The sequence below is a fragment of the Bos grunniens genome, chromosome 26 (assembly GCF_055505025.1).
Source record: "Bos grunniens cultivar Pamir isolate PY7600 chromosome 26, Bosgru_T2T1.0, whole genome shotgun sequence".
NCBI lineage: Eukaryota > Metazoa > Chordata > Mammalia > Artiodactyla > Bovidae > Bos > Bos grunniens.
The window spans coordinates 23,424,545-23,437,949 of NC_141190.1; the positions used below are offsets into that span (position 1 = coordinate 23,424,545).

Below are 13,405 nucleotides of genomic sequence, written 5' to 3' on the forward strand. Positions count from 1 at the left end.
TATATATGTACAGATACATATATATTTTTAAAAACTTGAATAAAAATGACAGTTGCTTTAGAGACTATAATTCTGGTTCATCAATCTCTATCTCCAAAACATGCATGCATGTGCATTACATTTCCTCAAACCCACATCCTAAAGTAACTGCGTTAGTCTATCTGACAAGGTCTCTGAGTTTTAGGTGATTGTTTGGGATCTAAACTGTATGTTAATTCTGTCTGCAACAAGTCCAGGAGAAGGTATATACTTACCTAAAAGCCAGGACCCACCCCTTCCTCCCTCGACCCACACTTTGGCCAGTTAAAACACTGGAGCTGTCAGAGAGAACTGGATGGTCTGACGGGCAGATCCCTGTCTGACACCTTTCAGCCCCAAGTTCATGTGTAGCGCTGGTTCACATGAGTGATGGTCCAGAAATCATCGAGGTATGGAAGGGAGAAGGGCTGTCTCCAGGCGAGTCCTCAAACTAATTTCCAGGGAAAAGGAACATGAACGTGGGGACTGCTACCTTTGGAAGGCCGTGTGTGGTAGTTTAGGTCACTGGCCAAGGGCTGTACTAAAATGTAAAAATATAAGCACGCTTCCCCAGAGACCTCCATGCTATTGCTCACTTAGTAGTCAGCCTGGGTAAAATGGTCTATATCCACTGCGTCTCTATGTAAAATTGCATTTGCTAACTGTATCATGTAATCACGCTGACACGCACCCTGCCCTGGAAGCAATATTCAAAGTATACCTATCTCTTGGCTTGGAAAGAAGAGCAGCTTAGTCATGGCTTGCATATTTCTTCCCATACCTTCTAATTTGTCCAAGTTACCCTCGGATCAATTAAGTTGGTATTGAAAAAAAATGCACACAGAAATGGTAGGTGAACTGTCCTTTGGGTTCACTTCTCTGTGGCCTGGGAAGAAACCTGGAGAGCTTTTGGGCATGGCGGTAAGTTCCATTTGCTTATATCTTGTTTATTTAATTTGATTAAAACTAAAAGCCTTTAAACGAAAAATTGTTTAAAGAATTCTCAACTAATTTCTTTTTAGGCAAGTGGTATTTTGCCTGCTTGCCAGATTGACTGTCTTGTCTAAATTGCAGAGGTTAAACAAAAAATACTTTTCCTCACTCTTATACATTTACAAAGTTGATTAATGAATACGCAGTTGTTTGGGAAATATCTCAACAGAACAATTATTTACCTGACCTGTCTCTTCAAATCTTTTTCTGTCTGCGCTGTCAATTACATATATCTGTAAAGTGAAAGAAGAAGGTTATTTCAATGAGCAGATATGGAAAAAGACAGGGCAGTTTCTAGTGAAGGAGCAGATGATTCCTCATCGGCAGAGTTCATGTTAGCACAGCATACAGAAACTGAGCTGGTCACTCGTGTCAACAATGGACACAAAATAAACTGATTAATTCATTAAGATGCCCAGAAGATACCTCCGACAAAGCTCCAAAGTAAGAAGGTGAGCCAAGTAGGATAAAAATAGCTACATTTAATGGGAATTCACTAAGCATTCTTTATCCTAGATTTACTTTATTAATCCTCATCATCACTCCATGAGACAGATTTCATTTTTTCTAATATCTATTTTATTTGTCTATGCCAGGTCTACTTGTACTGTGAAATGCGGGATCTTTAGTTGCAACATGCAAACTCTTAGTTGCAGTGTTTGGGATCTAGTTCCTTGACCAGGGAATGAACCTGAGGCCCCTGCATTGGGAGCTTGGAGTCTTAATTACTCAGCCAACCAGGGACGTCCCTAGATTTCATTTTTATCCCATTTTATACATAAATAAACATAAGCCCAAAGAAGTTAAGTAACTTGGCCCAAGTCACATCTAGTACATGACAAAAAGGAGATTCAAACTCAGGCATATGTGACAGTAAAGTACCCAGTTTTTAAAAAAATTATTTATTTGGCTGTGCCACATCTTAGTTGCGGAATTTTTAGTTGCAGCATGCAAACTCTTAGTTGCAGCAGTGAGATCTAGCTCCCTGACCAGGGATCAAACCCCAGGGCCCTCGCATTGGGAGCATGGAGTCTTTGGGACTAGACCACCAGGGAAGGCCCCTCAGTTGTTCTTAAACACTCTGCTGTTCTGTGTCCCAGAAAGGAAGGGACGGTGCTTGCAGACATTTACAAATCCTGTAGTGCTCAAACGTCATCCTTCGGGAAGTACCACTTTGATTATGAACTGTTAGCTGTCTTCAGGTTCCAGTGATGTCCCTCCCATTCCCACCTTCAGAGGCTGGGAGGTTAAGATCAAATACTGGAAACAGCAGGTGTAGAGACTTTGCCAGAGTAAGAGAAGTTTTGAGATTTACTGTAAATTACAAATCCCAAGCTTTCTCTCTCATCACTGTATTTTATTTATTGCATAAATAACATTGATATAACAATAAGGGAAATTAGGTAAGACCAAAAAAGAAAGAAAAATAGTTACAGAACCCAAGAACATTCATTATTTTAATTTCCTATGAAAGTTCTCTTCTAATTCTTCTCCATATGGAAATTTAAGAAGAAAATTAGGTATATAATTTTGTAGTCCTTTTTAAAATCAGTGTATTAAATGTTCTCCCAGTTGCTAATCTTAAAAATTATCAAAATTTCAAACTCTCTTTAAGGAAGTTAGAATTGTTATTTAACGGCATAATGGAAACATCCTTTTAAAATAACATATTCATTGAAAAACACAATGAAAACCAATCTTCAGCTCCCACCTTTAGGAGGCTTATAATTCTGTGCTACTCTGAAAACTTGCACTCTCTTGAAAGAAAAAAAAATTAAAATTCCTTTGCTTAAGTTATTGTTGTTTAGTCTCTAAGTTGTGCCCGACTCTTTGCAACCCCATGGACTGTAGCCTGCCAGGCTGCACTGTATTTAGAGTCGCTAGTGTTAAACATTATACCAGGGACCAGGTTCAGCCTTTTCTCTGAAGACCACCCTATGTTTCCAGTTGTGTTTCCTTCATGGAGAATCACAGGAAGAGGAAGGATGGATGTGTTTGGTCTCAGTACTTATTTGTAGTCTTATTATTGTTATTGTTAATATTCTTCTGACTCAATGTCATTGCATACCACAGAGATACAAAATTTGAGACTGTGTGATAACTCACTTTGCAGAACATGCTGGTAGCTTATTTTTCCACTGGTGTGTCTCATATTTTCAAAGTAGCACACCCAGTATAAACACAGATGTAGAAAGAAGGAATGCAATGGGAGAGTGAACCTCAATACAAAAGATCTGATGAGAACTACTTGGGAGTCTAGAGTGGATTAAAATGATATTCACTCAGGCAAGAGAAAAAGATGATGTCTGGGAGGGGAGAAGGGTCAGGTGATGCCTGGGAGGGAGATCTGGGCTCAGATTACAAAGCAGGAAAACATGTGTTTGGGATCAAAAGGTGTGAGTAAGACGGTAACAGTAGAAGAGGCTGAGAATACAACTAAAGATACAGGTAATGGGAATTCGCTGGTAGTCTAGGGGTTAGGATCCAAGGCTTTCACTGCCTGGGCCTAGGTTCAATTTCTGGTCAGGGAACTGAATCTCACAAGCTGTGTGGCGAGGCCATTAAAAAAAAAAAAGATACAGTTAAGAAATCGTGTTTGGAGCACCCCTGGTGGTCCAGCACCTAAGACTACACTTCTAAAGCGGGGGGTCGCGGTTCGATCCCTGGTCAGAGAACTAGATCCCACATGTTGCAACTAAGAGTTTGCATGCCAAAACCAAGACCTGATGCAGTTAAATAAATGCTGCTGCTAAGTCGCTTCAGTCGTGTCCGACTCTGTGCAACCCCATAGCTGGCAGCCCACCAGGCTCCCCTGTCCCTGGGATTCTCCAGGCAAGAACACTGGAGTGGGGTGCCATTGCCTTCTCCAAGTCAAATAAATAAATAAACTTAAAAAAAAGTCAATGTTTGATAAGATTAAAAACAGACAGATGGGAGAGAATAATCAGAAACTGAAAGAGAGTTTTAACAGTAGACAAAGAAAGATGATGAGTCAAATACCAAAGAATTCAGAGGCTTAAAGTCAATAAGAAGGAAGTTTTAACTTTTAATTACTTGCTAAATTACTTGTTGGGCTTCCCTGATAGCTCAGTTGGTAAAGAATCCACCTGAAATGCAAGAGAACCCAGTTCAATTCCTGGGTTGGGAAGATTCCCTGGAGAAGGGAAAGGCTACCCATTCCAGTATTCTGGCCAGGAGAACTCCATGGACTGTATAGTTCATGGGGTTGCAGAGTCGGAAATGACTGAGCAACTTTCACTTTCAAATTATTTGCTATTTATGGCTTTGACATGAAATTTCACAAAAACATTTTCATTAAAAGATTCAAAAGGAGGATTTTCCTAAGCTGTACATAAATTCTCCCTATCATTTAACATTTTTCTCACATAACTTTTATGAAATTTGAAAACTACCATACCATAATTCCAGGAGGAAGGCTATAAAACACTGCCCCATTTATTAAAAGGGCCAAGTGAAAAAGTCATAAGCACAAGCCAGTCTTTAGTGATCCCACAAATCTGTTTTTCTGTGGTGGCACATGCTTCTCCTGGTAACTCCCTTCCCAGCGCTGCCCAGTTTCTTCATGCAAGTGTGTTTCTGGGCAATAGCTAAGGCTAAGTGTTAGCTGTTCAGTCGTGTCCAACGCTTTTCGACCCTGTCGACAGAGGCTTCTCTGTCCCTGGGATTCTCCAGGCAAGAATACTGGAGTGGGTTGCCATTCCCTTTCCAGGGGATCTTCTCTGACCCAGGGATTGAATCCAGGTCTCCTGCACTGCAGGGAGATTCTTTACCTTCTGAGCCATCAGGGAAGCTCCCCACTATGGTTAAGAAGAGCCTCTTTTTCTTCCTTTCTTTTTCTCATTAATAACATAGGTGTTAAAAAAAAATAACATAGGTGTTAAGCTAGTGATGCAATATATATATTTAAATTTAATCCAAAAACAGATAATCAAAAAACACTCAGTATCAGAGAAAGTTAAATACAGTGCTTTTAATTGATCTTATAAAACACTATGGATCTTCAAAAATTGTCATAAACCTACTCCAAAACTTATAATCCATGGCACTCAGAATGAGAATGATGCTTTAAGCAAAGCCAATTCACATCTTCATTGGCAACAGCTTTGACATTTTTATTTGGTTGAGGGAAGATCACCTAGAGGAAAAGATTTTCTTCTGGATGGAAGTTCAGCCAACTCTGCATTATCTGGAGACTGATTATCCAGCATGTGAATGGAGGGCTCTGTGTTTCTCCTCTTGGTTCTGGGCCTCCTCCCTCCTGCTGCCACCTTTTGGCCAATTTATCGTTCCTAAGTATTTTTCCACCAGAGGGGTAGGCGGAGACAAGAAGAGACGACACTAAAAAGTGTGGCTTTTTATTGATAGCCTGAGCAAAAGTCTAAAAGGAGGGTGAACCTGACTGACAAGGAAGTTTTCTGGATAATCTGTGGCTTTCAGTTACGTGTGCTCTAGTAGTACTGATGCTCAAAGTGTGAGCACTGATAAGATGGAAATAATACAAGAGACGGTTGTGGAGCTCTATCTCACCTGATGTCATTTGGATATGGAAATGATGACAAATTTTATAAACTATGTTGTGCTTAAACATAAGACCAATAATGATAAAGTAAATGGAGTTTGGTAGTAATATTAACATACACCTTGAAAAAAAGTGATGTGCTTTTAACCTATCAAAAGGCTGTTATTTCTTGGCATGAGAGAAAGGGAAGGCATCCTATACCCTCCCTTCTGTCATACCTCAGGGTTAATTTCTTAGTCACTTCCCCCAAATTAATAAAGCTGAAGTCAGATGTTCTCAGTGTCATCATTCCTGAGAATAACTCTGTACTTTTAGGAGTTGCTCTGATTCTTTCAGACCTCTAGAGAAACATACAATGTTCGAAAGTGAGAGTTGGCACTTTCTGTAAGGGGTCAGGTAGTAAATATTTTCGGCTTTGTGGCCCAAACAACCTTTTACAACTACTGAACTTTGCTGTTGCAGTGCAAAAGCAACCATAAAAAGTATGTAAAAAAAAAAAAAATGGACATGGCTGTGTTCTAAGAACTTTATTTATGGGCACTGAAATTTGAATTTCATATAATTTTCAAGTGTCATAAAATCTTATTCTTCTTTTGATTTTTTCCCCAATAATTTAAAATGTAAAAACCATTCTTAGCTCACGAGCTATACAATAACAAGAGGCAGGCTGGATCACTTTGTCGACACAGCTCTAAAGCAAGAATCTATTATGGCACTCTAGAAAGAATTGAAAAGAGTTAACCAGGCAACGAAATGTGTCAAGCCTCAACCCTGCTCTTCTAGGCAGCGTGGAGTCTAGGATAATAGGTCTTTTCAACCAACAGTGGAAGCCTATTAAATACAGACAACCAACCAATATAACCCATCACCACTGCCACTCCAAGATGCTACAAAACGAGCAGACAGGCTAAGAGTCACAGGGCCTTAGAATCTAACCCTGGGGACTCAGCTGCTCAAGACTTGTTTAATCTCAAACGACACTGGAAAATAACAAAAGGTTTGACTCTGAATCCAAAATATTGTTGGATACAGTGCAGTATAGCTGGAGAAAGCTCCTGTAGGGTTATTCTGAACTGATTTTATGATAATTCCCAGATGCTCTCTCAGCTAATGGGGAGTGCAGAATCCAGGGTCATATCACAACTCCCTTGCAGTCTATCCTCAACATGTTAGAATAATTTAAAGTTACCCTGACCTAGAAGTTTCTGAGACCTTTTCATGGAGCCTTACAGACATTAACATCCTTATATACAGCTCTTATTTGGACATTTCTTTCAAAGTACCTAATGGAGCAGGTGAACAGATAGAACTGTGATTTCTCTCAATCACTTGCTGTTCCCCTACTCTTGACTCAAAAAAGCAAAAGAGAATCTATGGCTTTTTCTTCCCTCCAGTTTTATTGTGATATGATTGGCATAGAGAACTCTTTAAGGTGTATGGTATAATGATTTGACTTGAATCTATAGCTTTTTTTTTACTAGCCTTATATCCTGCAAACTTGCTACAATCACTTATTAGTTCCAGGAGTTTCCTTGTTGATTTTTGGGATTTGAAAGACTAAATCTTTAGTTTTTCTAACATGTAGTTTCGTATCACAATTTAAAGACTGATTTCTACACTTCAGGTATTTGTAAGTGAAATAATATGATGGCTTGTATTTGCTTTAAAGTACTTAAAAAAATAAAGTGGTGGTAGGGGAGATGAAACAAGATTGTCAAAAGTGAAATTAAGGAAGCTGAATGATGGGGTTTCATTACATTACTTTTTTGACCTCTACATAAATTTGAAAATTTCTAAAATTATATTTCAAAGCCAGATACATTATTTGAGATTACAAAAGAAGTCTCTTTCTGTATTAAAGGGAAAATTTTTCTTTTCTCCCCAACATTTCTCTTCTGTTTTCCTAGAAGGTATATAATACATTTTGGAAGAATAGTTGGCTGAATAGATGGATAAATGGATGGATGGATATGTCTCATCTTCTTCTTATCCATTTAAATCTTCAACTTGGCACCAGGAATATACTGGAACTTACCTTCACCACAGACCAAAAATATGATGAGCCTTTGTGATGCCCATCTCAGTAACTCAACTGCGTTTACTGATTTGATGATAGTTCAATTTTATATTTTGGTATTATTTCCCATTTAAGAATTGTGATAAATAAATGAATTTACCATTTCTCATAAACCCTCTGTGAAGCAGATGCTCCATCCAGTTCACAGAATTAATAAGCCCCTGGACCTGACCCACAATGATACAGAACCACAGAACCTGAGAGCTGAGAAGGAATTCAGAAGTTATAGACCTCCACATTCTACCTAGTGTCGGAATCCATCTATAACGATGATCCATTTCATTTATTTGGTACTTTTCTAAGCACTGGGGATACAACAGTTGGGGCAAAAAAAAGGCAAAGTTCCTGTCTTCACGGAGCTTACATTCCAGTGGGGGAGAAAGGTAATATATAAAGATGTGCCTGAGGTGAGGGACTATACCACGAGCATATCTAAGGAAAAATAATTCTACCATTGGAAACAGTGACGACAAAGGCCCGGAGGTGGGAGCATGCCTGTCTTCTAGGAATGGCAAGGAGGCCAGTGTGGCTGGTACCAGGTGAGAGGGGAAGAGAAGCCAGCAGCTGGGGGGCTTCGTGGGCCACTGCAAGAACTTTGGCTTCTACTCTGAGCTGGGAAGCATATGTTTTGATAGGATCACTATAGCTATGGTGTTGAGGAGAGACTTCGGGGAGGCAAGGCAGAACTTAAGAAACTGGTCAGAATGAAACTGCAGCAACCATTGCATGCTAGCAGTAGAGGTGGAGAGAAGTGGGCAGATTCTACCTCCATGCTTTGAAGGTAGAACTGACAGGTTTGGCTGACAGGGCAGAGGTGGGGAGTGAGAGGAGAAGGGGCCCAGGGTAAGTTCAATGTTTTGGGATGAATGGGACTGCCATTCACTGAGAAGACTGGAGGAGAAGCAGGTTTGGGAACGGGTGGATAAAGATAGGAATTTGGCTTTCGATACACTGAGATTGAAGGGACTTACTCGCCACTGGTGTGCAGATGTCAAATAGTTAGCTGGCTGTATATGAAACTGAGTTGAGGGTTGGAGAGAACAGTTTGGGACTCACCAGCACGTAGGTGGTAATTCACACCTTGGAAGTGGATGAGGTCACTTAAGCTGAGACTTGGAGAAGAAAAGCACAGGCCTGAACTTGGGCGCTCCAACATTTGGAGGTTGGGAGATAAGGAGAAGACAGTGATGGAGATCGAGGAGAGGTAGCAGTGGGTGTCAGAGGATGAGATGGCTGGATGGCATCATCAATGAAATGGACGTGAACTTGGGCAAACTCTGGGAGGTGGTGAGGGACAGGGAGGCCTGGCGTGCTGCAGTCCATGGGGTCGAAAAGAGTCAGACACGACTGGGCAGCTGAACTACAACAAGAAGCCAGTGAGACAAGAGAAAAACCAAGACAGGATGGAATTCTGGAAGCCAAGGAAAGACAGTGCTTCAAGGACAGCATTCCAGCTCTGTTTCGTGGGCTGACAGTTCAAGTGAGGTAAGTAATGAAACCTGAACATGGGCCTCGGCACTAAGGATCCTCAGTGAGCCTGAATGGAGGGTTCCGATGCCTGCAGGGAGAGGAAGTGAAGACAGAGAGCACAGAAAACTCTTTCAAGGAGCTTGTTATAAAGAGAGGCTGAGGAATGGGACATTGTCTAGAGGGGGGATGTACAGGAAGACGAGTTCTTTGTTTTAAACAAGAGCAACTACAGGATGTGTGCACGCTGATAGGAGTGAGCCGGTAGAAAGAGACCTGTTAGGAAGTAGTCTTACAGAGGGAAGCTGTCTGAGATGCAAGGCGAGTTCTATTGGCTCTGAAGATATCAATGTGTTTTGCAGCTTATTGTCCCTCATCATAATTAAATTCAAGCTTTCAGTCAGAGGTTAATGGAAATATTATGCAACATTTTTTCCTACCCAAGCTCACGAGAGGCCCTGGTTTCAGGGTATAACCATGAAAGTGAGTGGCTGAGGTGGGGTGGGTGACAAGCTCGCTGGAGGGGAGCTGAAGGAGCTGAGACTGAAGTATCGGATAAATCATACATAGACAGTGAAATTTCCAAGAATCCTAAAACAGTAGTTCTAGAGAACTTGGCAGTGAGCGGGCAGCTCGACTCAGCCTCTGCCTGCGTGAATGCTGCCTGAGCTGGGAATCCCAGTGCGTGAGCAGCTTCTTTTACTTCTGGACAGTCACAATTACAGGAAACTTTTGTTCTTATTCTGTGTTAAACCCTAACAATCCCCAAAGTGCTCCTTGCCCGGTCCTCTAGAACTAGTCACAATGAAACTAACTGGAAACAGTTCTAAGCACTTTCTCTTCCAGGAAGGACATCTTCAGGTCTTTCAACCATTTCTTATACATCCTGGTTTCTAGGACCTTCACTATCTTGACTGCTCTCTTTGGGATATACCATGACTTAGTGATTTTCTTGGAGTGACAGAGTCAGTGGCTCACTCTTCTGACTTTTCTGTTCTTCCAATCACTATGGTAATTAGTAAATACTTTATTTGCCAGGGTGGGTGTGGGCACAACACTGTTACTGAGCGACAGCAAAATATCTTACACAAAGCTCCACAATCTGTCTGCTAGCCCTAAATTCATCGTGACAGAAAGCAATGTTGTAGCAACGGAATTATTGACAGGATAGATCATTACAGGGTAAATGTTAGTAAGACAGGGCAGAAGAGATTATGAACTGATGAATCTGAAGGAGTACTTACAAGAATATCAGTGTTTTCAAAATAATTCCTCCAGTATGGTCTGATTTTCCTCTGTCCGCCAATGTCCCAGACATTCAGTTTAAAACCTTGTGATTGTACACTTTTGATGTTAAAACCCTGAAACAAAAATACCAAGTTTTTTCAAAACGGAGGGGATATATGTATACCTATGGTTGATTCATGTTGCGGTTTGACAGAAAAAACACAATTCTGTAAAGCAATTATCCTTCAATTAAAAAAAACACACCAAGTTTTACTAGACTTCGAGATCACATTTCTGACAAAGGTACATTTACCAGCTATGTTATTTATTAATTCTGAGATACTCTGCAGGATAAGAAACAGATATTAAAAAAAGTTTGCCCTGATAGGGAAGAAAAATGTATTTACACATGTTCCCATCACTCGGGGCGGAGTCGGTGCTCATGACATCATGCTGAGTGCACACACGCATGCCACTACTGAGAATGAGAATTACTCAGATAATCAACCCAGATCAGATCAGATCAGATCAGTTGCTCAGTTGTGTCCTACTCTTTGCGACCCCATGAATCGCAGCACGCCAGGCCTCCCTGTCCATCACCAACTCCCGGAGTTCACCCAGACTCACATCCATCGAGTCAGTGATGCCATCCAGCCATCTCATCCTCTGTCGTCCCCTTCTCCTCCTGCCCACAATCCCTCCCAGCATCAGAGTCTTTTCCAGTGAGTCAACTCTTCACATGAGGTGGCCAAAGTACTGGAGTTTCAGCTTTAGCATCATTCCTTCCAAAGAAATCCCAGGGCTGATCTCCTTCAGAATGGACCGGTTGGATCTCCTTGCAGTCCAAGGGACTCTCAAGAGTCTTCTCCAACACCACAGTTCAAAAGCATCAATTCTTCGGCGCTCAGCCTTCTTCACAGTCCAACTCTCACATCCATACATGACCACAGGAAAAACCATAGCCTTGACTAGACGAACCTTTGTTGGCAAAGTAATGTCTCTGCTTTTGAATATAAACCACCTCCAATCCCCATCAACCCTCAAGATGATAACACTTAACAGGATATTACATGTAACTAACAAACAAAGCCGAATCTGCAGACTCAACAGAACAGAACTAATACAAAATTTAAAAAGAGTCAAGAGCTACAGTCTGGAAGACTGGATTCTTCAAGAGCAACTCAAAATGAAAGAAATTTTCCTCATATGAACTGATAAGGAAAAGGAAAGAGCTGAACTCAGGACACGAAGGGGGAGGCTGGTTTGTAACTGGAGTAGTTACAAACCCCTCGTGAGGGTGGTGATGAAAACAAACAAAATGAACATATGAAACTGTTCTTTAATAGGTATCTCTGATGAACTTGAAAGGATTCATTTTCAGGACAGTGATGCCAGGTGGAACTTTGGAGCAGGTGAACCAATTGGGGGCAGACAGAATGGTGAGCTGGGAGTTGGGGTGCAGAGAAACAAACTAACAAGAACTTTGGGGTTTGAAGAGAAGGCATTTTATAAGCAAGAATAAAAAAAGAAAAAGAAAAAACATCTGGCAAGAATGACATAGTGAAATCAGGATTTGAAAAACCCTATCAACAGCTTGCTCCCATAGAAGTGACGTTTCATCCAAAAGAGCTGGAGTTAGGCGGGTCTGGAGATGCCGCCACAAACATTTGCCTCTCCTGGCAGCTTGCCAGCACCGAAGGACAAGGCTCAGGCAAGGATAGGGGAACACAGCCACCCAGTTTCCACCAAGGATAGTCAGTCACTGGAGGACAACTGGGGATGATGCTGACTACAGGGCCTCGAAAATGCCAATGACTGAGTAAATTAGAAGCTTTAGAACTCTTAAGGGAAGTGGCTTATGCTTATTGTAAAAGGTAGCTTCATTCTGACTCATTTTCAAAACCACTTTTATGCATTGAAAAATCCCACACTTAACTACGTTATTAAATGTCAGACCCAGTAACAATGAATCCTTTCTGGAATGAGGGAATAAATAAGAGTAGATCCTGGAATATGACCATATGTTAACCGCCTAAAAAGTCTGTAGGTCACCAAACCTAACAAATCTACTAGAAATTATTCTAAGGAAATAATAATGAATGGGTGCAAACATTTAGAGACATGTACTGTATTAGTACTGACATACAGAACAACGTAGAAAGACATTATTTAGTGAAACAGATGATACAAAATAGTATACTCTGTATGAGCCATTTTTCACTTTTTATTTTCAACATACCCACCATGGATGGGGAAAGAAAAAACCTAAAAGCATACAGTTTCAAATGTTAACAGTGGTTATGTCTGACTGGGCATTATAGGTGATATCTAGTTTCTCGATTTTACATATTTACATATTTTAAATTTACTACCATGAGCATCTTATTATTTTTTCTAATACAAAACAAAAACACATCATAGGTGTGTTTTAAAAGACTAAATACAAAAATACATTTGTTCTAAATACAAAACCTTGGCATAATATAGTAACAGATCAAATAGAGCCTGAAAATTAGAACTGGAACTTGGGGTCCATAACTAGGACTTCATGTTCCTGCTCTCAGCGTTGACCTCCTCATTTCAGTGGTGCTCTTGAGAGAGACAGCCTATCTCTCATACTTAAAAAACAAAAAACAAAAAACTTAGTTCTTCTTTTTCTGGCAGAAATCCTGACACACTAATAGGTGTTTTCAGCTTGTCTAGGCTAGACTACTGTAATTTGCTCCTCCTCAGGCTATACATTAAATTTGTTCAGAAGCTGTAAAATTGCTCATTTGGTAGCAGCTGAAATGACTTTTCTGTAAAGAGCTGCGAATCAGTAAGACTTGCTGGCCATCAAGTATACACACCAGCACAGCCATTCAAACATGACATTGAGCTCATCGCAGGACAGTGACAGAAAACGCTAAGCAACTCTGGTTTTGCTAAAACCTCTTGTTCAAACACTTCAAAGACCAACAGGGATGTTATTAGTTAGGAAGCCCAAAGGCCTGGCCAAAGGTCAAGTGTTCTCAGGATTCCTTGTAGGAAAGAAGACCTAAAGAAGCCTACTAGGATTCTTCCAGGCAGGGCTTGTCTGCAAC

At 40.7% G+C, this 13,405-nt stretch overlaps 1 protein-coding gene across 1 annotated transcript in view; it reads right to left on the reverse strand.

Annotated features, from left to right (window-relative positions):
- Positions 1 to 13,405, reverse strand: part of ARL3 (ARF like GTPase 3) — a 29,975-nt gene that overhangs the window by 9,699 nt on the left and 6,871 nt on the right. The window contains exons 3-4 of the mRNA XM_086377504.1: positions 10,340 to 10,456; positions 1,194 to 1,244 (exon numbers count right to left, since the gene is read on the reverse strand). Of these exons, the coding sequence (XP_086233630.1) occupies positions 1,194 to 1,244; positions 10,340 to 10,456 (168 nt within the window). The remainder of the gene's footprint in view (positions 1 to 1,193; positions 1,245 to 10,339; positions 10,457 to 13,405) is intronic.